We start from the raw sequence: 24,624 nt of genomic DNA, 5'->3' as shown, positions 1-24,624 counted from the left end.
ACAGTATCATAGGTATTATGATGATATCCTCTGGACTTGGGGGGAGAACAGCTGACAATCCGAAAGGAGTGAGACCCAACATCAGGTCCTCCTCAAAGTCTCTGGAACAATGTCTGTCATATCAATATAACCTGCAACAATTTGTTAACATACAATAAATTATATCTTGTTCACTGTAAGAGATTCTTGTAGTGAAACAAGGAAATTGTTTTCCTCTGATGCGCGCCCTGTATTTTCCTCCACTTAAAGCAATCGTCATCATCACCAGCAACTCACACAGCGTAAAAAAACAAACATATTCGAAGGACAGCCTGGTAATAGTCTTTCTTTTTTCCACTTGTACAAAAATGTTTGTCCTCCTGCAGTGCCATCACACGTTACGTTCAGGAGAAAGAAACATACTCAGTGGAGAATTAACTTTGTTGTGTTAGCTGTCTGTTTGTTAATGAAGAACTTCCAAAAGCTTGGCAAGGCAAATTCAGCCTTGGTTCCTGCCTCCGACTCCTTCGCTGTGAATCCTACGTTTGCAGATGTCGGATAAGTTGTGAGGACATGGTCAGCGTCCACCAAGGATATTCTGAAGACACAGGGGCCACACATTAAGAATACTCCCTGGGTTAAACACTGGAGGGAGCCTGCGAATTTTGAATGACAAGTTATTATGAACGACACGGCATGGAGTAAAATCCATCAGGAGGAGTGAGTTCAAATGTGTTTTATTTCTTACGAAAGCAGATCTCTCAAAAAGAGTGAAAGGTGTCAGGCACAACCTGCTTGAGCCAAGCTTGGGAAACATTGAGTTTAAGGGAACCCCCTGGTGTTTTCTCACGATGTACTGGGATGTTGAGCGAGCGCTGGGCAGCAGGTGGCGCACTGCGGCTCCCAGGCGCCGCCCCCCACTCCCCCACCGCCCGCCGCCGGCCCATCTTGCCCGGAGTGTGCGGCCTTTTCGCGGCGGAGGAGTGAAGGCAGGAAGGCGGGCGGCGGTGGGCTGACCACGGCCTCAGCCATTGGGCACCGCCGAGGCATGGCCGGACGTTATTTAAAGAGCTGACCGGCCGCTGTGGTCCCGGAGCCGAGTGCAGCATGGCCGGCCTCATCAAGAAGCAAATCCTGAAGCACCTGTCCAGGTAGGGGGCGGGGCCGGGGCTGGAGTCGGACTGTCCGTGCGGCGGGGGGGGAAAGGCCGGACTGTCCGTGCGGGAGGGGGGGGGGAAAGGCCGGACTGTCCGTGCGGGAGGGGGGGGGGAAAGGCCGGACTGTCCGTGCGGGAGGGGGGGGGGAAAGGCCGGACTGTCCGTGCGGGAGGGGGGGGGGAAAGGCCGGACTGTCCGTGCGGCGGGGGGAGGCCGGACTGTCCGTGCGGCGGGGGGGGAAAGGCCGGACTGTCCGTGCGGCGGGGGGGGAAAGGCCGGACTGTCCGTGCGGCGGGGGGGGGAAAGGCCGGACTGTCCGTGCGGGAGGGGGAGGCCGGACTGTCCGTGCGGGAGGGGGAGGCCGGACTGTCCGTGCGGCGGGGGGAGGCCGGACTGTCCGTGCGGCGGGGGGAGGCCGGACTGTCCGTGCGGCGGGGGGAGGCCGGACTGTCCGTGCGGGAGGGGGAGGCCGGACTGTCCGTGCGGCGGGGGGAGGCCGGACTGTCCGTGCGGGAGGGGGAGGCCGGACTGTCCGTGCGGGGGGAAGGCCGGGCTGCCCCCCCCCCCCCCCCGGCCTCCCGCTGGGGGTTACGGGTGTGTGGGAGCTGGGGACCCGCACTGTCCATGATCTGAAAGGCGGCTCTAAGCAACGGGCTGTGGTTTAGCTTCGCTCCGGAGACGGCCCTGAATTGTCGCCGTTGAGGGGAGATGATAACCTTTAAACTACTTACACTCCGCTTATATTTGATTCGGAGTCTTACACATTTTACTCCACGAGTATTGATTCAGCTTAAATTAAAACCAAACACGTTGTGGTCGCGGTCACTGAGATCGAATGGCCAATAGTTTCTCCCTTTTCACAAGTTTCTGAAGGTTGAGTTGGTGGCGGATGATTGTCTGCGGGAATTTTTTTTTGGTCCGTGTTCGTTTTAGACCTTTTGGTCGGTCTACGAGAATTCATTTTTTGTTTAAAATTCGAGTGACGTGATGTGAAAAAAATGTCACTGAGAGAAACCTGGCTGACCAGTTTGGTGATTAGAGTGTTGCTGGAAAAGCACAGCAGGTCAGGCAGCATCCGAGGAGCAGGAACATTGACGTTTCAGGCACAAGTCTCATTCCTGATGGAAGACCTTTTGCCCGAAACGTCGATTTTCCTGCTCCTCTGATGCTGTCTGACCTGCTGTGCTTTTCCTGCACCCCTCTAATCTTGACTCTAATCTTCAGTATCTGCAGTACCCACTTAGAGTCTTAGAATCATAGAGATGCACAGCACGGAAACAGACCCTGTGATCCAATCTGTCCATGCCAACCAGATATCCCAGTCCAATCTAGTCCCAACTGCCAGCACCTAGCTCATATCCCTCCAAACCCTTCCTATTCATATACCCATCCAGATGCCTTTTAAATGTTGTCATTCCACCAGCCTCCTCCATTTCCTTTGGCATCTCATTCTGTATGCATACCACCCTCTGAGTGAAAAAGTTGCCCCTTAAGTCTATCTTATATCTTTTCCCTCTCACCCTAAACCTATGCCCCTGGACTCCCCACCCCAGGGAAAATACTTTGTCTATTTATCCTTTCAATGCCCCTCATGATTTTGTAAACCTCTATAAGGTCACCTCGCAGCCTCTGACGCTGCAGGGAAAACAGCCCTAACCTATTCAACTTCTCCCTGTAACTCAAATCCTCCAACTCTGGCAACATCCTTGTAAGTCTTTTTCTGAACCCTTTCAGGTTTCACACTTCCTCCTGAACGGTTACACGAATGCTTCAGTTCTGCAGAAGGAGAAGTTGAATGAAGGAACTCCAGAGCTTGGGTCTTTAGCAGCCAAAATTTCAATGGCGAAACAAGATTATAACTCTGCCCTTTGTGATTGACTTGCCCATCATCTCTCTATTCAGTTTCTAAACCTGAGATCTTAAGTGTTTGCATCTTAATGAAAAAAGAGAGAAAAATTGTGGGGTAACAATCTAGAGAGTGCATTGTTTTAATTCGCTAAGTTCACCACTATTTTTTAGCTAGTAATGGATACTGACAAGACTGCAACAGAATGATGACACTCATGATGAGAGCCCAAGAGTCTCGCAACAGAAACTAGCCCTTCAGCCCAACTTGTCCTTGTTGACCAGATTTCCAAAATTGAACTATTTGACTGTGTTTTTTCATTTCCAGGTGAACCCTTCCTATGTATGCATCTGACTAGATGTCTTTTAAATATTGAAATTTTATCCATCTCTACCACTTCCTCTGAAAGCTCATTCCATTTATTCACCACCCTCTGAAAAACAAAATTGCCCCTCCGATCTCTTCTGAAATTTTTCCCCCTCACTTTAAATCTACACTCTCTAGTTTTGGACTCCTGTATTCTGGGAGACCTTGAGTACTCCTCTTATCTATGCCCCTCATGATTTTGTAAACCTCTATAAAATCATTCCTCAGCCTCTGAAACAAGCCCCAGCCTATCCAGCCTTTACTTGTAAATAAAACTTTCCAGTCTTTATGACAATCTTGTGAAGTCTTTTTGCACACTTTTTTCAGTTTACTTACATCCTCCTTGTAGCAGGGTGACCAGAATTGTATGCAACACTCCAAGTGTGGCCTCACCAATGTCTTGTTTGGCTGTAACATGATACCCCCACTCCAGCATTCAATGCTCTGAACAATGAGGCCAAGAGTGCCAAATTCTGCCTTCACCACCTTTTACTTATGACATCATTTTCAAGGAACTATGTACCTAAAACCTGAGATGCCTCTTTGACAACACTCCCAAGCGCTGTCCTGCCCTGATTTGTGTTAGCAAAATGCAACTCCTTTCATTGAGGTAAATTAAAATCCATCTGCCATCCCTTGCTCCACTGGCCTAGTTGATCAAAGTCCCGTTATACTGTTTGACAACTACCTTCACTGTCTGTTATACCACCAATTTTGGTGTCATCCACAATCTTACTAACCATCTCTCATATCTTCTCATCCAAATCATTTATATAAATGGCAAACAACAGGGGACCCAATGGTCACGGGCCTCCAGTCTGAACAACAACCCTCTGCTGTTTTAAACACAGCTTAGAAGCAAAAAAAGTCAGAATGCTCGCCCCTTGCCATCCACCACCACGACCACCCTTCAAGCACTCCTGTGATGGCAACAGCACCAGGTTAAATAGAGTAAAGTTTTCTTCACTCTGTTAAACCAAAAAGGTTCTTTGACTCAAAGTAAAAATCAATAAATAAACAAAAAGTGGCCTCTTTAACTGCTGCAACATTGATGGAAGTTTTCCCCTGTGTTCTTCATTTAGCTCACATGACTTATGCCATTTGAACACTATTTCTAGGCTGGATTTTTGTAGCATTTCCTCAGTGCTTCAAAAATACCCCAAAAACTTTTTTTTCCACAGCCTTTTTTTGAGGAGCCGAGTTCCAAAGACTCTGCCTCTAAGAACAAATTTCTCCTCATCTGTCTTAAATGGAAACATGATTTTTAAAGTGTGCCACTAATTCTAGAATTTTCCAGAAGACAAAACAGACATTCTGTTAAGATGCTGTCATTTGTATCATTCAATCAAGTTTCATGACTCCAGTTTCAGGTTCACCAAATTGCTTTCCAAGTCTCAAAACATTCGAATGTATCATGGTCACTTTCTGATAAGTTCCTTTTTCTATAAGGCTATTAATGACATGTCTTCATTGCACATTTATGATCCAATGCTTCCTGATATTATTTTTAGTCACCAGTGCTCTCGGATAATTATACTTTCTGTGCCTTACCTGACCCATGTTGTGAATCTTTGATGTAATTCAATAATGTGGAACAGATCTGTTCCACGTGTTATCATGGCTTAATGGGTGCTTAGGTCTAGTTTAAGTTGGTGAGAAATTTTAGGATTTCCTACATAAACTGACTTGTGTATTGGATATCAGTTTAAGTCTCTGCAGAAGCTCAAATTCTAATGCTGTCCAACAGTACTGGCAGGAAATACAATCTGTTTAATGTGTCCATTGAAAGCACGTGTGCAAGGACTGCAGTCCTTTGATTTTGCACCAAATGGATATCCTTTTTCATGTGCTTTAGTGTTGGAGGTGAGGATAATTTTAACGACTGAACATAACTGACCACTCGTTATAAGGCTTTAATATGGGTGGTGGAGCAAGGAAATGATGACATCTTTCAAAACTTTAAAGTGTCACTGACATACTGATATCAGTGTTTCCTACATGTGCTTTATGCCAAGTGAACAGTTCTGCATAATCATCCTCATGTGACCTGGACTTTTTTGTAGTGGGTTTCTAATGGTGTGTGTATTGAAATTTGGAACCATTGTCATGTAAACTCTTAGTACAATTTACTAAGATAATTTTAGTGCTAGTTTGTGGCTTCTTCTTCTACAAACATGAATGTGCTTATAAAATTCTCAAGAATCATACTGGAGGAAGTGAAACCTAATTCATACTGTTGTATAAAAATGTGAACTCCAACTGGACCATGAACAGATGTGCTGAATGGTTCAAGTGTCACAAACACCCAATATCATACATTTTATCATACTCTGTTCAGAATGCATTCTGTAATGCTTAATTAAGTCACACCTCTGCTTGGTGCTTGTGATAGTACCACTGCAAGCTGGAACCCATCAAGTGGGGAATTATTGGTTTTTTTTTAGTTGCTCCACATGTCACATTTTGTCTGTGCCATCTCCTTTTGTAAAGAGAACAGATTTGCATTAAAATAGGTTATTTGCATCCTTAGGGATTCTCAAGTGCATCATAGCTGAAGAAATTCTCAACTTGAGCTATTTAGAGGAAAGAAACAAAGTTTTAGTGCATATCAAAATCTTAAAGTTAGTGAGATTAATTGTCAGTAAATTGTTTTTTAGCTTTGGTTGAGAATTTTCACTGAAACAGCTTGCATTTGTGTGCTTGAGTCTACGGGGCCTTGATTTCATCTTTTATCAAAAAATTTGCATTGCTGGATGTACTACGTTACTCCAGTACAGCTCATAAATATCAGTCTGTGGAATGTGGTCAGGTTATGGAGTGGAACTGAAAGGTGGAACTTTGTGATTTCGAGGGAAGAGTGCTTCTGTCACAAAAAAAATGATTATTTGGTGGCTTGGGTGCGAAAATGAACAGGACCATGTTCAGTATAGCTTAAAGTTGCATTTCTATGTTGTGTTGAGAAGGGAAGGACTTGGAATACAAATATGAAACTGAAACCTGGAATAGCATCAGATTATCTGAAATTTTGATAACACAAATCTCTTAAGCTGAAAAATTTTAAGAATTTTTTTATGGTGTTTTAATTAGCAGCAAGGCTTTGAAGAGAAGAAGAATAATACTGATGTTACTTATTGCAATGACAGCCATCCAGAAGGCCAGAACATATGTACAGCTTCAAAAAAAAAGTGACAAGGTGCTGTCAAATTTAGTAGTCTGAACAGTCAGCTGATGGAAGAAGTCCTGAGTGACTTGGAAGAAAACTCCAGAAGGAGCAAACTGCTTGAAGCTGAGGGTTTGGGAAACCTGTGAATGATTTCTCAAAATGTTAAGAAATTGGTAATAGGAACTCTGGAAACAGGGAGCAGCTGTGCAAACTGAGCAAAGAATCAAAAGTGGAGACAATTTGACCATTCACTGAGGTTTGCATGTTTGTAAGATGATGGTTGAATCTCCATTTCTGATTATACTGTTGTCTTACTACAACAATGTTAGTGAATTTTCCTTTCTGTATTATAATGTTTCTTCTTTTAAGAGTACACTAGCAACTTATGAGAAGTTTCAGTGACTGACCACTGTGGGGTAAACCAATTTCAAAAATAAAACTTCTTGTCAATTAAATTAGTTCTCATTTTGTAATCTGACTTGTTCAGTAATCACATCAGCTAAGAACATGACACTATAGAGTTAACAGTTGAAGCGCTGTTCATTATAGGATGGTCTACCCTTGCCTGTTTGCCCTTCGTGATGAGGAAAAGACAGCAATTAAGTTAAAACTGGGCCGTTTGAAACTGGTCAAATATGAAGTCAAAATTGAGTGCCATCATGAATGGTTGCAAAATGTTCAACAGTTACCCTAACTCCCCTGCGTAAGAGTTGTAAACTATCTTGCTCTTTGAAGTCAGTCTGACTTTACTGTTTTGAGGACTGCATAGCATAGCTTATTTCCAATGGTTAAAATTCCAGATGATATAAAAGATAGGGACAATAGTTCTTAAGAAAAGAATTGCAGCTTTTTTTTTGGGAGCCGAATTTTACCAGCTGTTGGTGGTTAAAAATATGAATTTCTCTAAATTGTAATCTTTTTAGTAATATTTCCATTGCCTTTGAAAAACTAATGGTCCTTTTTCATGTGCCTGTTCTGCTTTAAAGTCTAACTGAGACACTCATGTTTTGTCCCGTGATCTGCACTTTTAAATATTGAGACCTTTTTTGAGGCAGTAGACTAAGTTGGTCATGCTTCATAATTTAGATGAAACTGTAACTTCTGGCATCTGCCAAACTGAATTGATTCAATTCAATATCTTTGCTAAGCTTGAGAATAGCCATTGTCTGAAAAGCTGAATTACACAGATTCAAAGTGAAACAAAATTCTATCTCCTTCCATACATTTAGTTATCCTGAAATTAAACTGGACCTTTTATTTTGTCACCATGTTTGTCAACTTACTCGAGAATTGTCATGGTAGGGAAGAAAAGTAAAAACCCGGAACAGATGGGTATATCGGGCACTACTTTGTTCCGATCTACTGGTATAATGTTTGATATACTTTTTGGAGGTTCCACAATGTGCAATTTTACATTTTGATCATGGATTTTGTAGACAAGAACCCAAATACATTGCTTTTTAAAAGGATGATTTGATTCATTAAGCAGAAGAGTTGTGTGGGAGCATATGGGCTGAAACATCCTTTTTTTTAACCAGTTTTGAGTACTTTCACACTGGTAGTCTCAATGAAATTAGTGGCATTCTTTGTTACTTGTCACATTTGAGATGTCTGAGAAATCCAAACCCAGCAGGCATGAGAGTTTTGCACATTTGCAGTACAGCAGTTACTTCAAGTAGAGTTTTAATTTTTATCTAAACCATGTACATGGTTTTTGAAGAATATCGTTTAGATGATTGAAGGGACAATAGTTCATTTTATTTCCCACATTTTCAGAACTGTCTGCTGCAACATTTAGCTTGCATTTTACAATAAATAGCTAGTCATAAAGATGTAAGGCACAGAAATAGACACTTGGATCCGACTCTTCCATGCTGACCAGGTATCCTAACCTCATCTACTTCCATTTGCAGCACCTGGTCATATCCTTCTAAACCCTCCCTATTCATATACCCATCCAAATGGCTTTTAAATGTTGCAATTGTACTAGCCTCCACCACTTCCTGTGGCAGCTCATTCCATGCACGCACCACCCTCTGTGTGAAAAAATTGCCCCTTATGTCCCTTTTTATATCTTTTCCCCTTCACCCTAAACATATGCCCTCTACTGCTGGACTCCCCCACATCAGGGAAAAGACTTTTGTTTATTTATCCTATCTTTGCCCCTCATGATTTTATAAACCTCTATAACGTCACCCCTCAGCGCCAGTGAAAACAGCCCCAGCCTATCCAGCCTCTCCCAAGAGCTCAGATCCTCCAACCCTGGCAACATCCCTTGTAAATCTTTTCTGAACCCTTCCAAGTTTCACAACATCTTTCCAATCGGAGAGAGACCAGAATTGCACACAATATTCCAAAAGGGGCCTAACCAGTGTCCTGTATAACAGCAATGAGGCCTCCCAACTCTTGCACTCAGTGCTCTGACCAACAAAGGGAAGCATGGCAAACATCGCCTTCACTATCCTATCTACCTATGACTCCATCTTTAAGGAACTACAAACCTACACTCCAAGGTCTCTTTGTTCAGCAGCACTCCCCAAACCTTACCATGAAGTGTACGAATCCTGCCTTGATTTGCCTTTCCAAAATGCAGCACCACCCATTTATTTAAATTAAACTTCATCTGTCACTCCTCTGCCCATTGACCCATCTGATCAAGATCCTGTTGTACTGAGATAACCTTCTTCACTGTCCATTACACCTTCAATTTTGTTATCATTGTGGCACACCACTGATCACAGGCCTCCTGTCTGAAAGGCAATCCTCTACTACCACCCACTGCCTACTACATTTGAGTCAGTTCTTTATCCAAGTGGCCAGTTCTGCTTGTATTCCATGAGATCTAACCTTGCTTACTAGCCTATCATAAGGAACCTTGTTGAATGCCTTACTGAAGTCCATCTAGATCTCGTCCACCACCCTGCCGTCGTCAATCCTCTTCATTACTACTTCAAAAAACTCCAAGTTAATGAGACATGATTTAACACATCCAAAGTCATGTTGACTATCCCTATACCTTTCCAAATACATGTAAATCCTGTTTCTCCGGATTTCCTCCAACAACCTGCCCATTACTGATGTCAGGCTCACCAGTCTATAGTTCCCTGGCTTTTCCTTTCTTACATAGTGGCACCACGTTAGCCAACTTCGAGAGTTCCAGCATCTTACCTGTGACTGTCGATGATAAAAATACCTCAGCAAGGGGTGCAGCAATCGCTTCCCACAGAGGTCTAGAATACACCTGTTCAAGTCCTGTGAATTTCTCCACTTTTATGCATTTTAAGATATCCAGCACCACCTCTTCTGTAATATGGACATTTTTCAAGCTGTCACCATCTATTTCCCCACATTGTTTTTCTTCCATGTGCTTCTTCACAGTAATAGTAATGCAAAATACTCATTTCGTATCTCTCTCCTCTGCTGCGTTCAACATAAAGGCAGCCTTGATCATGTTGGAGGGGCCCTGTTCTCTGCCTAGTTCTTTTATCGTTAATGTATTTAAAGAATCGCTTTGGTTTCTTCTTAATCCTATTCTCCAAATCTATCTCATGTCTCTGTTTTTTTGCCCTCCTGGTTTCCCTCATAAGTATACTCCAATTGTAATTATACTGTTATAAGGAGTCACTTGATCTCTGTTGTGTATGCGTAACTTATGCTTCATTCTTTTTCTTAACCAAAACCTCAGTTTCTCCAGTCATCCAGCATTCCCTACACCTACCACCTTCGTCTTTCACCCCAACAGGGACAGACTGTCCCTGGACTCTCACTATCTCATTTCTGAAGGCTTCCCATTTTCCAGCCATTGCTTTACCTGCGAACATCCACCCCCAATCAACATTTGTAAGTTCTTGCCTAATACTGTCAAAGTTGTCTTCTTCCAATTTAGAACTTCAACTTTTAGATCTGGTCTATCCTTTTTCATCACTATGTTGAAACTAATAGAGTTATGGTCGCTGGCCTCAAAGTGCTCCCCCACTGACACCTCAGTTGCCTGCCCTGCCTTATTTCCCAAGAGCAGGTCAAGTTTTGCACCTTCTCTAGTAGGTACATCCACATACTGAATCAGAACATTTCAAACTCCTCTCTATTTAAATCCTTCACATTGGCAGTCCCAGTCTGTTTGGAAAGTTAATATCCCTTCCAGTAACCACCCTGTTATTCTTACAGGTAACTGAGATCTCCTGGCAAATTTGTTTTTCAATTTCGTGCTGACCACTGTGGGGTCAATAGTATCATACCAGTAAGATAATCATCCCTTTCTTATTTCTCAATTCCACCCAATAACTTCCTTGGATGTTATCCCAGGAATATTCTGTCTAAGTACAGCCGTATTGTTATCCCTTATCAAAAACGTCACACCCCCTCCTATCTTGACCCCCGCCCCTTCTATCCTTCCTATAGCATTTGTATCCTGTAATATTAAGCTGCCGGTCCTGTCCATCCCTATTTGCTAATTGTGTCTCCATAATTGCTATCATATCCCAGGACGATGTTCCTAACCATGCCCTGAGTTCATTTGCCTTCCCTGTTAGGCCTTTTGCATTGAAATAAATGCAGTTTACTTTATCAGTCTTACCTTGTTCTCTGCTTTGTTCCTGCCTGTTTGACTCGCACCTTTTCCCAACTATACCAGTCTCGGATTGATTTCTTTACTCGTATTGGCCAGGGTCTCAAACACCCCACCTTACTAGTTTAAATCCTCCTGAGCAGTTCTCATAAATCTCCCTGTCAGTGTATTAGGCCCCTTCTAATTCTGGTACAATGTGAGGGAAAATTTAATGAGGAAACGTTGATCTGTATTTCAGTTGCTGAATTTTAGAGTCAAGTGATTTCAATGTGGGTTGAGTTATAACATTACATTGCATATGTTTTTAGCAACTGTATAATTTTAGCGAGACTGCTTTATTCATTTATTCCACTCTCCTTGCAACGAAGGCCAACATGCCAATTGCCTTACTAATTATTGGCTGCAGCTGTATACTGACTGTGCCTTGTACAAGCAAATGCAAATCTGTCTGAATATCAACAATATATTGAATACCAGTGTCATGCCTTTTGAAAACATTTTTTTCTTAAGACTAATACCTCATGTCTATGTAACATTATGCAATCTTGTTGCTTGTTCAGTTAATCGTTCAATGTCTCTTTGCAACCGCAGTGAGCTCCCACAGCTTACCTATTCACATGGATTTAAGAACATCAAATGTAGATACCCGACACTGTCTCTTCACTGAGGCCAGGGGATTGGTTAGTTCAGTGGCTAGATATCTGGTTTGCATGGCTTCAATTTCTACGCCAGTTGAGACTGTCACAAAGGACTCCTCTTCTCACCCTGTTTCCTCGTCTGAGACATGGTGACCCTCTGGCTCAACTCCCACAGTTGTCTTTCTCTTGTGGCAAAGCAATCCTTATGATCTGATGGGACACTGATAACTTTAATTGTATCTTTTTCATTCAAGTCAGTACAGATTGTAAATAGCTGAGGTACCAGCCTCATCCTTGATGCATTCCTTCTCTTTTCATTGTCAGCCAATTTGAAAATGGTCTGCTTGCTTCCTGTCCATTTAACCAGTTCTCTGTCTATGCTATTATCTCTAGTCCATGAACACTTATATTGCCTGCTAAGTTATTGTATAGCACCTTTTTAGAAAATTCCTTTTTGGAAGTCTAGACATAGAATATCTTTGGAGAAAGTGAGGACTGGAGATCAGAGCTTAATGTGTTGCTGGAAAAGCACAACAGGTCAGGCAGCATCAAAGGAACAGGAGAATTGACGTTTCGGGCATAAGCCCTTCAGGAATGAGGAGGGTGTGCCAAGCCGGCTAGGATAAAAGGTAGGGAGGAGGGACTTGGAGGAGGGGTGTTGGGAATAGAAAGGTAGAAGGAGGTTAAGGTGAGGGTGATAGGCTGGAGAGGGGTTGGGGGGCGGAGGGATTGGGAAGAAGATTGCAGGTCAAGAAGGCGGTTCTGAGTCTGAGGGTTGGGACTGAGAGGGGGAGGGGAGAAGGGGAAATGGGAAAGCTAGAGAAATCTGCATTCATCCCTTGTGGTTGGAGGGTTCCTAGGTGGAAGATGAGGTGCTCTTCCTCTAGGTGTCGTGTTGCCATGGTCTGGTGATGGAGGAAACCAAGGACCTGCATGTCCTTGGTGGAGTGGGAGGGGGAGTGAAAGTGTTAAGCCACGGGGCGGTTGGGTTGGTTGGTGCGGGTGTCCCAGAGGTGTTCTCTGAAACGTTCTACAAGTAGGCGGTCTGTCTCCCCAGTGTATTGGAGGCCACATCGGGTGCAGTGTATGCAGTAAATGATGTGTGTGGAGGTGCAGGTGAATTTCTGACGGATATGGAAGGATCCTTTGGGGCCTTGGAGGGAAGTGGGGTTGGGGGGGAGGAAAGAGTGTGGGCGCAAGTTTTGCATTTCTTGCGGTTGCAGGGGATTGTGCCAGGAGTGGAGGTTGGGTTGATGGGGGTTGTGGATCTGACTAGGGAGTCGCGGAGGTAGTGGTCTTTCCAGAATGCTGATAGGGGTGGGAAGGGAAATATATACTTGGTGGCGGAGTCTGTTTGGAGAATATCTTGGTTCTTAGATTCTTGCTTTTCTATGTATCACTTCCTTGGAAATTTAATCAATTCTCTAAATGCTGATCATAAGAAAAAGAAGTTAATTGTTTGCATGATGTCTACCTTTGGAAATCACCTCAACAGTTAATTACCCTTAGACCATGCTCACGTGTGCGCACATGCCCTCTGTACTGGGAACCAATTCACAGAACAAAGCAATCACTTTTAAAATCAAATGTTGGAGATTGACTGCATGTACTTCTCAGATTGTATCATGTGCTGCAGACTATCAAATTAGTTTGATACAGACTGTTGGGCTGTCTTATGTGATTTGACCATTCTGCACACTTGATTAAAATGTTTTGAGCCAATTTCAGTGCAGGAGTTACCAGAGGAGCTATTCATTTGGAATATTTTCCATTCTAGGTATTGGTTAGTGAAGGTGATGTATCCTTGATTTGGAAAAACTAAGCCCATTGCACAACAGTTGGTGCATCTGTACAGGTCGGCAAAATGAAGAGTGGTAGTACAGTACTGATAGGGGATTCTTTATTAAGTGGAGTAGATAGGCATTAGCAGTCATCAGCATAATTGCAGGATGGTGTGTTGTCTCCTGGTGTTCGTCAAAGATGTCTTCAGCTGCAGAATACTCTCTTCTGTTAGAGGACTAACAACCAGAGATCATGGCTCACATTCATGCTCACAATGTAGGTAGGAGTGCTTTGTCCTGAAATTGGAATTGGGAACTTAGGTAGAAAGTTAGCAAGCAAGATCTTTTTTTTTTCAAAGTAGCAGTTTCCACAGTACTGCCCATGCCATGTGCAAGTGATTACAGGAACAGGAAGGGAAGGAAGACTGTTGCTAACATAGCTTGAATGACGGTGTTTGCTAGATCTGTTTGAAGTCTGTCTGCTTCAGCATGGTGGTAGTGGCACTTGGCATGATGGAGGATGTTGTTGATGTCAAGACAGGATTTCCATCTCCACAAAGACTGTGTGATGGTCAGTATTATCAATACGTTATGGGCAAATGCATATGCAGCTGGCATATTTTGAGGATGAAGTCAAATACGTTTTTCCCACTTGTTACATTCCTCACTACCTGCTGCAGACCTAGGCTAGCAGCTCTGACCTTGAGGACCCACCTGGCTTGATCAGTAAAGGAGCTGCTAAGCCATTCTTAATGGTTGACATCGAGAGCCCTGATGTAAAGGATATGCTGCACCCTTAATACCCTCCGTCTTTGTCCAAGTATCTACTCTATTTTGCAGCATCCTTTTAAAGTCCTAGAGGTGTACAGCATGGAAACAGCCTTTGGCACAACTTGTTCATGCTGACCAGGTATCCTAACCTAATCCAGTCCCATTTGCCAGCACCCGGCCCATATCCCTACAAACCCTTTCTATTCATATACCTATCCAGATACCTTTTAAATGTTGTAATTGTACCAGTCTCCACCACTTTCTTTGGCAACTTATTCCATACACTCACCACTCTGTGTGGTCTTTCTCCTCTGACCTTGAACCTACCCTCTAGTTTTGGGCTTTTTCATTTGTCTATTTACCCTATCCATGCCCCTCAGATTTTATAAACCTCTAGAAGGTTATCCCTCAGCTTCTGACGCTCCAGGGAATAGAGCCCCAGTCTGTTCAGTCTCTCCCTATAGTTCAGCCCTGGCAACATCCTTGTAGATCTTTTCTGAACCTGGGGCCAGGTGGGACTAGATTGGATTGGGATACTTGGACGGGTTGGACCAAAGGGTCTGTTTCCATGCTGTATGTCTCTATGACTCTCTGACTGTAAGTTTTACAACATCCTCCCTGAAGGAGGGAGGCCAGAATTGCACACAATATTCCAAAAGGGGTCTCACCAGTGTCATGCACAACTGCAATGTGACCTCCCAACTCCTGTAATCAATGCACTAACCAATAAATAAAAGCATACCAAACATCACCTTCATTATCCTATCAACCTGTGACTCCACATTTTCAAGGACCTATGAACCTGCACTCCCCAGGAGCTTACTATTAAGTGTATAAGTCCTGCCCTGATTGGTCTTTCCAAAATGCAGCACCTTGCATTTACCTGAATTAAACTCTATCTGCCACTCAGCCCATTGGCCCCATCTGATCAAGCTCCTGTTGTAATCTGAGGTAACCTTCTTTGCTGTCCACTGCCCTTTGAATTTTGGTGTGGTTTGCAAGTTACTAACCAGAGTTCCAATTTTCACATCCAAATCATTTATATAAATGATGAAAAGCAGTGGACCCAGAACCAATTGTTGTGGCACACCACTGGTCACAGGTCCATCCTAGTTTTGTTATTGCTTTATACAAAATTCATTTATTGCCACACTTGCTATCTGCATTGGAGGAATTGTCCTGAACTCCGGTCTTAATCAAATTTTAGTTGCTCAGGATTTTTTAAAATCAAATTTACTTGAATGAATTTGAGGTTGACAATATATTTTGTAGAAATATGTTTGCTCTTTGTGGGCATTTGTATAGGTAAAATCTTGTAGCTTTTCAGAATTAATGTTAAGATTTGGGTTTTATCTGGTCTCTTCCACTGAAAGGGGCAAATATCTTGCTGAATTTATTTTGAGCATGTGTACACATTGACATGGGAGCAAGACCGTCCAATAGAGAGATTCTAAATTGTATGTAATTTTTCTTTCCAATAGTTTGATTATGGAATTTGCTGCTAATGAGACAAATCTAATCCCTTGCCATAAGCTTCTGCTTCTTAGTTCCTTCTGGGAAACCCTTTTTCTCCCCCTTCTGAACAACTTACTCCACAGGTTTTAGAAGCAACTGCTCTTCCTCAGTGAAGATCACCTCAACAAGATACTGCAATGGAGTTGCATACTCCTGCAGAATTTGGAAGGTGAGGGTCACCACAGCATTTGGGAGCTCGAGCTGGATGAACTTTGGATTATTCGGGAGGCTGAGGGGTGATAGAGAGGAGTTCGAGTGAGGCAGTCACGCCTGAGTTACAGGATAAAGGTAGCTTGGTGACCATCAGGAGCGGGGAAGGGGCATAAAGCTTTAATGGGTAGGATTAAGGAAAACCTGAACGCATTCTACACTTGCATGAGGAACACGAGGATGGCCAGAGTGAAGGTTGGGCCAATCGGGAAGACTGGAGTTAGAGGAGGTAGGTGATTTGCTTAATAAATACATTGCTTCAGTGCTCACTAGTGAGAGGGACCTTATTTATGAGGACAGCGTGAACAAGGCTGATATGTTCGAACAAATTGATGTTAAGAAAGATGTGGTGAAAACTTTGAAAAACATAAGAATAGATAAGTCCCTGGGCCACATGGGATATACCCAAGGTTACTACAGGAAGCAAAGGAAGAGATTGCTGTGCCTTTGGCCATGATCTTTGCATCCTCACTGTTCACTGGATTAGTACCAAATGATTGGAGGGTGGCAAATGTTATTTCCTTGATTTAAGAAAGGGAATAGGGATAATCCTGGGAATCTGTAGTGAGCAAGTTATTCTAAAGAATTCTGAGACTGGATTTATGATTATTCAGAAAATCGTAGTTTGATCAGAGTTGACCGGCATGGCTTTGTGAGGGGCTGGTCGTGCCTTGCAAACCTTACTGGATTCTTTTGAGGATGTGGTAAAATATGTTGTTAAAGGTAGAACAGGATGTGGTGTTGATAAGGTTCCCTATGGTAAGGAGGCATGGGATATAGGAAAATTTGGCCTTCTGGATACAGAAAGGGTTGGCTTATAGAAGACGACAGGGTGGTAGTAGATGGGAAGTATTCAGTCTGGAGCTCGGTGACTCGTGTTCTGCAGGGATCTGTTCGGGGACCTCTACTTTCTGTGATTTTTATAAAAGACTTGGATGAGGAATTGGAAGGATTGGTTAGTAAGCTTGCTGATGACATGAATGTTGGTGGAGTTGTGGATAGTGTGGAGGGCTGTTGTAGGTTGCAACGGGACATTGACAGGATGCAGAACTGGGCTGAGAAGTGGCAGATCGAGTTCAACCTGGACAAGTGTGAATTGATTCATTTTGCAAGGTCGAATTTGAATGCAGATTATTGGGTTAAAGGCAGGAATCTTGGCAGTGTAGAGGAACAGCAGGATCTTTGGGTCCATGTCCACAGATCCTGCAAAGTTGCCACCCAAGTTGATAGGGTTGTGAAGAAGGAGTATGGTGTGTTGAGTTTGAGTAGCGAGCTTGTGATGCTATAGAGCCTTGGTTAGACCACACTTGAAATATTGTGTTCATTTCTGGTTGCCTTATTATAGGAAGAATGTGGAAGCTTTAGAAAGGGTGCAGAGGAGACTTACCAAGATGCTGCCTGGACTGGAGGGCATGCCTGATGAAAAGTTGAAGGAGCTAGGGCTGCTCTCATTAGAGCAAAGAAGGTGAGAGGCGACTTGGTAGAGTTGTACAAGATGATGAGAGGCAGAGATAGTGAATTGTCAGAGACATTTCCCAAGGCAGAAATGACTATCACAAAGGGGCATAATTTTAAGATGATTAAAGGAAAGGTGAGGGCAGATGAGAGAGATTGGCTCTTTACACAGAGAGGTGGGTGCGTGGAATGCACTGCCAGCAGTGGTAGTCGAGTCAGATACACGAGGGAAACTTGAAGCAACTCTTGGATTGGCACATGGATGATAGTAAAATTAAGGTTATGTCGGTTAGTTTGATCTTAGAGTAGGATAAAAGATCAGCATTACATCAAGGGCAGAAACAGCCTGTACTGTTCTATCACCTTATGTATGGGCACAATCTGCTGACACAAGTTAGAGCACATCCTGCTCTCGAGGACTCCTGCTCTTGAGATTATGCTCACGAAGCCAAATGTGGTTTTGAGGTTTGTTAGATGTGGTTGTTCTGGCTCTCCACACCCCGAATGTGACAGGGCATTTATTTCTGAACGACTACTAATTTGGGTTGAGTTTGCTGATGTTGTAAGAGGCGTGCTGGGTTTTACTGGGTGAAAGCTTGGTTTTCTTCTGCTTGGTTGTAAAACTTGGTTATCACCTTTGTTTTGCCTGAGGACGACTTGTGTCTTTTGGGTTTGTTAGTCTTGTGAGCAATACAGGCAGATCACATAGTTAAGTAGCATAGATAGTAAATAATAGGTAAACAGCAGCAAAAAAAAACACAGGTACAGGCAAATGCTAAGAGTTTGAGAGTCCATTCAGTAGTTTAACAACAGTAGAGTAGGAACTGATTGGAAACCGGCTGGGGTGTGTGGGTTTCTACCTTTCTGTAGAAAAACATTGCCAGGGTGGGATGGACCTTTGAGAATGCTGGTGGCCTTCCTTTCCTTGACAGCGGGCCTGGTAGATGGATTCTCTAGATGGGAGGTTGGCCTTTGTGATTGGCCGGGCAGAGGTCACCACTCTCTGTAACTGTTTCCAATCTTGGATGGTACAGTTGCCATACCAAGTAGTGATCCATCCAGAAGAATGCTCTCTCGATGGTGCACCTATAAAAGTTGGCAAGGGTATTTGCTGTCATGCCAAACTTCCTCAGCTGCCTGAGGATGAAGAGACATTGGGCCTGTTTAAGAGTCCAAGAAAGCTTGTTGTGGATGCCCACTCTCAGGGGCATGATATTCTCTATTCGTTCCACCTCTGTGCTGTTAATTTATAGGGGAGCATGAGCAATGCCCTGCTGAATGTCAATATTAAGTTCCTTGGTTTTGTTGGCATTGAGAGCTAGGTTGTTCTCAGTGCACCATTTTTCCAGGTCTTCCACCTCCCATCTGTAGTTGTTTTGTCGAATGTCATCAGTGAACTTGTAAATGGTGTTAGTCTGGTATTTGGTGACACAGTCATGGGTATACAGTGCATATTCAGCCCCCTACTGTACTCTCCCCTGGGGGGAGAAAGTGAGGTCTGCAGATGCTGGAGATCAGAGCTGAAAATGTGTTGCTGGAAAAGCGCAGCAGGTCAGGCAGCATCCAAGGAACAGGAGATTCGACGTTTCGGGCATAAGCCCTTAAGGATCCTGAAGAAGGGCTTATGGCCGAAACGTCGAATCTCCTGTTCCTTGGATGCTGCCTGACCTGCTGCGCTTTTCCAGCAACACATTTTTCAGCTCTCCCCTGGGGGGCTCCAGTGTTGAATATTGGTGAGGATGAAATATTGTCCCCAGTCTTCACTGATTGTGGCCCGTGGGTCAGGAAACTGAGGATCCAGTTACAGAGAGTGGATCTTAGTCCGAGATCACTAAGTTTAGTAATCAGTCTCAAGGGGATAATAGTGTTGAAGGCTGAACTGTAATCAATGAGTAGGATTCTTGCATAGCTGTTCGTGGAGTCAAGATGTTCTCTGGAGGAGTGATGGGCAAGTGATATAGCATCTGAGATGGATCTCTTAGAGTGGGTCAAGAGTAGTGGGGAGGCTGGAGTTGATTAATGCCATGACCAGCCTTTCAAAGTACTTCATGACCACTGAAGTTAGAGCCACTGGTAATCATTGAGACATGCTGAATGAGCCTTCTTAGGCACAGAGATGATATTGGCCCTCCTGAAACAGGCAGGCACAGTGGCCTCCCGCAGGGAGAGATTAAAGATGTCCGAGAAGACCTCTGCCATGCTCAGATCACAGCCTGGTACTCTGTCTGGTACCATCGCTTTCCTTGGATTCACGTGAAGGAAAACTGATCTGACCTCTGCAGTCAATGTTGGGTTAAGTTCGTCAGGACTTGTCGGAATAGATGTTACCTCCACAGAAATTCTGCTCAAACCGAGCGTAGAAGGCGTTGAGACAATCTGGGAGGGATATGTTATTGTCTGCTATCTTGTACAGTCACTTTTTAAAACCTGTCCTTGCCATAGTCACTGGTTGTCTGTCTGGGTCTCTAGTTTGGATCGGTATTGCTCCTTGGTTGCCTTAATGACTCTGGGAAGGTCATACTTGAGTAGGTCTCCTGATCTGAAGGCCTCACACCTGTTTTTTAGCAAGTTCTGTATGTCCTGATTCATCCAGGGTTTCCTATTGGGGAACACCCAGATTGACTTCCTTGGTATGCAGTCCTCCACACACTTGGTGGTCAAGTATGTGAAGGTAGTAGCGTACTCATTCGAGGTACCTGCGGACTGTTTGAATATGGCCCAATCATTTGACTCCAAACTGCACCGGAGTTGATCCTCTGCCTCCTGTGAGCAACGCTGGAACAGTATCTGTGAGAGGGTCTCCTGCTTTAGCTTTTGCCTCTAAGCCAGAAGAAAAAAACATGCCATTGTGGTTGGAGTTCTTGAAATGAGGATGTGGGATGGAGCGGTAGACACCTTTCACAATGGTGTAGCAGTCTAAAATATTCGAGCCCCTGGTGGGGCTGGTAATGTTCTGGTGGTACTTGGGCAACACTTTGCTTAGATTGGCTTGATTGTAGTTGCCAATTACAATAAACAAGGCCTCGGAGTATTCTGTCTCCAGAGCGTTCGTGGTGGAGTACAGCATATCCAGAGCTTCCTCTTCCTTTGCTTGTGGTGGTATGTACACAGCAGTGGTAAATTCCTGTGGTAGATAGAAGGGTCAACACTTGATGGTGAGGAATTCAAGGTTTGAGGAGAATGGCTGCCCAGAGTTGCAGTGTCCGTGCATCACAAGTTGATTTAAAAAGCAAACCCCTCCACCCTTTGTCTTACCTGAGGACAACCATCAGCCTGAAGTGCACAGTCTGATTTGGAATCTTCTTGGTATGGTCGGTTGCAGTGTCTTTCGGGGGTTCACCATCCTTGCTTTATCTGTACTCTGTGAAGCGTGCTATCCGCATGTCCCTGGACGTAAGATTGGAGCCTATACTTGAACTAGTTTTCATTGATGTTTCCTTGTGGACTTGATTAGCTTAATATCTTTTCTAACCATTGGAAATTAGATGAATGGTTTTTCACGTTGGGTGATTGTTACAGTAGTCTTGGCTCCATACAGTCTCCGGGGTCAGAATCTTCTATAGACTGTGTAATCAGGGGTGTGAAACAGGCTTGATTCTGTTTTGGTTTTGGGTTAACTGTCTTGAATGTAACAATTTAATTGCAAATGCAAAATGTTTGAATCAAATGTTCCTCTATGGAGAGTCATTACCTTGTAATTGCACTCTGTGTCACAAAGCTAGTCAGTTTTTTTTCTAAAAGCTGTTCCTTGGCTCAAGGCGACTCTGTCCTTGATTCTTTTTCAGAGGGGCAGTAAACCGGGCCAGGCTCCTATCTCTGTTTTAATTGAGATGAAAAGGATTTTGAGGCCTTCTGCTTATGTGTAAACAAAGAGACTTTGGGCCAAAGTGGTCATGTTTTAGTAGTGACTGTATAATGAAAGGGGAGTGCTTTTAGTTCAGTCTTGAACTGGTGAGAAGTTCAACAGGGAGCTGGTGTTTAAAGGGATTTTGGGACTTGTGTATAGAGACACTGAGTTCTGGAGGCATTCTTCTTTCTGTTTTTTGTGTTTCATTGTGTAATTGTGTGAATAATTTTTTGTTTTTAAAATCTAGTAGTCAACCTAGCTAACTTGTAGCCTGGGACTGCCTGCTTAACAATGTTTTGAGTGGTCTGGTAATGCATACTGTTAGTTTTTGTCTTTCTCACACTTTAGTGCGACCTCTTGCTGCTTCCATCCGATAAAATATTTGCTTACACCGCTTCATTGCCAGTTCTTGGAAAGTGGTTGCAATGAGATTTCCATGAATTACCCATGTAATCACTAATTAATAATGGAAAGAGCTGACATGACAAGTGCCAATGTAATCTGTTTAATCTAGGTAAGAAAAATGAATTTGTATTTATTTAACATCTTTTATGGCCCATAGAAATTCCCAAAGTACCTGGCAACCAATGTATTCTGGCTGTAATATAGAGAAGTAATAACTTGACCAAGAATGGAATCATTCCAGCCTTAAGACAGTAAACCAATGGTATGAACTGTCTGTTATAAAGCCTTGTGTTTGCTTCTCTGTGCCTCCAAATGCTCACACTGCAATGTGACAGCTGTCTTTTTTTTCGCCCTCAAATTTTGTTATTGCCACCCAACTGTGTACAGGTCGTCCTCATCCATTTGATATTCCATCAATATGATTTGAGGACCACGAATAATTGTTAAGCAAGATTTGAAAATTAGCTGCATTTTTTTTTCCTTTCGAGCTGTCAGAATTCATCCTTCACCTTTTGGTTTCTGTGATATCTCTTGGATGGTGCTGCTGCCTTCTGAGTTTGTTCCTATCAATCTTAATGGTAATGATACATTGCCTGCCATAGTTTACCTCGCTGATGGTGGTGTGGATCAGATAGTCTGGATCTAATTATGAAGATCCTTCACATTTAATATTTCTTGAGACTGACATTTTGAAGGATTGAGGGTTTATTTTGAGTTATTTTTGGAAATACAATGGTCTGATTACCTGAGATATAATTGAAAGTGCACTCTGGGCAATGCGTATCTTTTGCATCCAGATTTCGTAGGATTTATGACTGGTGGAAGTTACTTTGCTGGGCTGTTAGGAACAGGTGTTTGTTTTATCTCATTCAGTTAGAGAGGAACCTGTTTAGCCACATGTCTCTTTTCTGAATAGACAATCCTGTTGTGTTCAGAGTGAAATCTATACTTTTTTTTGGAAAGTGCATGGAAAATTTCTCATGGTGGCATTTCCTGAGCAAACTGTGTCTGCAAGACATGCACAATAACCCACCTCACATGACAAATGGTGACTACATGTGACAGAGAATTCAAGCAACACACTGAACATTGTATATGTTTGATCCCACTTCCGTCCAAAATCATCAGCAATCGCTTTCTTATCATTGTCGCCAGTGTTGAGGAGGAGACAAAGTTTTGATGAATTTCACTGAAAAGCCAGCCTTTGACAGGGTCTACCACAATACTACTTGATTGCCTGAATCAAAAGCCTTGGTCAAATCAATTAAGGCCACGTAAAGTGGTTGGTATTCTTGTCATTTCTCTTGGAGTTGCCGACCAATAAAAATCATGTTCGTGGTTCCACAGTTTGGTTAGATGTCACACTGGCATTTAAAGAAAGAGATTTTCTCTCAAACTGGGAGAAGATGCCTTGCCAGGATTCAGATGGTGATCCTCCTGGCAATGGACAGTCTGGAGTTTACTTCGGTACCCCAGTTCACGTTGATCTCGCTTCTTTTGAAGATGGTGGCGATGACAGCATACCTGAGAATAACAGGAATTTTGTTTTCCAAGATTTTCAGGAACAGCTGATGGAGATGTCATGTAAGCTCTGCTCCTGCTACTTCAAAATCTTTATTGGAATCCCTTTGACTCTTGTCGCTTTTCTATTCTTCGCACATCTATTGGCCGCTTCAACTTCTGCCTCACTGCGTAAACATCCATGATAAACCTTGGGAGTTGGGGATTCCCTCAAACATGACTTCATTGAACATGGCATCACAGTTTGAGTTCTTTTTGACATGTTCTCTGTTTATTCTATGTCTTTTTCTCTCTCTCCTTGCTGTGCAGTGGTTTGAGGCCAAGTGTCTTGTCACAGAGTCATCGAGTAATATAGCATGGAAACAGGCTCTTTGGTCCAACTCATCCATACTGGCCAGGTTTCCCAAATTAAACTAGTCCCATTTTGCCTGCTATATCCTACTAAACCTTTCCTCTTCATGTATCTGTCCAATGACGTTTAAATATTGCAGCTATACCTGCATCTACCACTTCCTCTGGCAATTCTTTCCATTTACGCACCACCATTTGTATGAAACAGTTGTCCTGCAGGTTGCTATTTAAATCTTTGTGTCCCTATGTTGCCTTAGTGACAAGCAAGAAAACCCCAGGGGCTTTTCAGAAAGAGGTTGCTGCTCCTTAATGCTGAATTCACCAAATGTCCTCAATTTTTCCTAGTTCTTCTTTGTAATTTGCCTTTGTTTGATGAGATGGCCTCCTTACCAGCAAATCAATGTCATTTTGCCAGGCACCGAGATCTTTCCTCCACCTTGTCTGCCATGTTCTTGGATGATGTGGTCATTGTGTCATCAAACCGGTCTTGGAGTTTCCTGGTCTTGTCGGTAATGTGATTATGCCTGTCTACAGCTTTTTCCAGATTTTTTTTTCCACTCCATTTAAACTAACCTTTTTTTTGGAGCTTTTGGGGAAGCCTTCTTTTTTGGAAGTTTGCTAGTCTGCTTGGCTGTTAAGACATTCAACATTTGAGCTTTTTTTCTGAAGTGTTGCGTTCATCTTCAGCTATTTCTGGTGGTCTTTGGTGGTATTTCAGTAGTCGATGAGCTGGTACTCTGTCCAACAATCATCTGCACTGGTCATTGCTTTTGTAGTGATATTCTTTTGGTCTCTGGATTTAATGATATTGCCAGATTTTGTCAAGGGATAGTATTGAGGTTTCTGGTTACAACACCAATGGCTTGATTTATGTAAAGGAGACATGGAACTGTTTGGAGGCCAGAGTTGCAAGTAGCTGACAAGGAGAGGTGAAGCGAGGGCTGCCGGGAAGGGCGAGTTTTTCCCACATTTAAAGGGACTGACTTCGGGAGTTGGGCCTCCATTTGCCGAGAGGAGCGAAGGGCTTCTGGGAAGTCATATATTTGTGTCGT

The 24,624-nt window shown here is 43.3% G+C and overlaps 1 protein-coding gene across 2 annotated transcripts in view; it reads left to right on the top strand.

Moving 5' to 3' along the window:
* Window positions 1-929: 929 nt before the first annotated feature.
* bltp3a (bridge-like lipid transfer protein family member 3A) overlaps window positions 930-24,624 on the top strand; it is a 108,597-nt gene continuing 84,902 nt past the window's right edge. For both annotated transcript variants that reach the window (XM_060845542.1, XM_060845540.1), the window contains exon 1: window positions 930-1,130. In XM_060845542.1, the coding sequence (XP_060701525.1) occupies window positions 1,087-1,130 (44 nt within the window). In that variant the 5' untranslated portion in view covers window positions 930-1,086. The remainder of the gene's footprint in view (window positions 1,131-24,624) is intronic.

Source organism: Hemiscyllium ocellatum, chromosome 26 (assembly GCF_020745735.1).
Source record: "Hemiscyllium ocellatum isolate sHemOce1 chromosome 26, sHemOce1.pat.X.cur, whole genome shotgun sequence".
Lineage (NCBI taxonomy): Eukaryota > Metazoa > Chordata > Chondrichthyes > Orectolobiformes > Hemiscylliidae > Hemiscyllium > Hemiscyllium ocellatum.
Note: the sequence above shows the minus strand (reverse complement) of the source record. Positions and strands in the feature narration are given on the sequence as shown.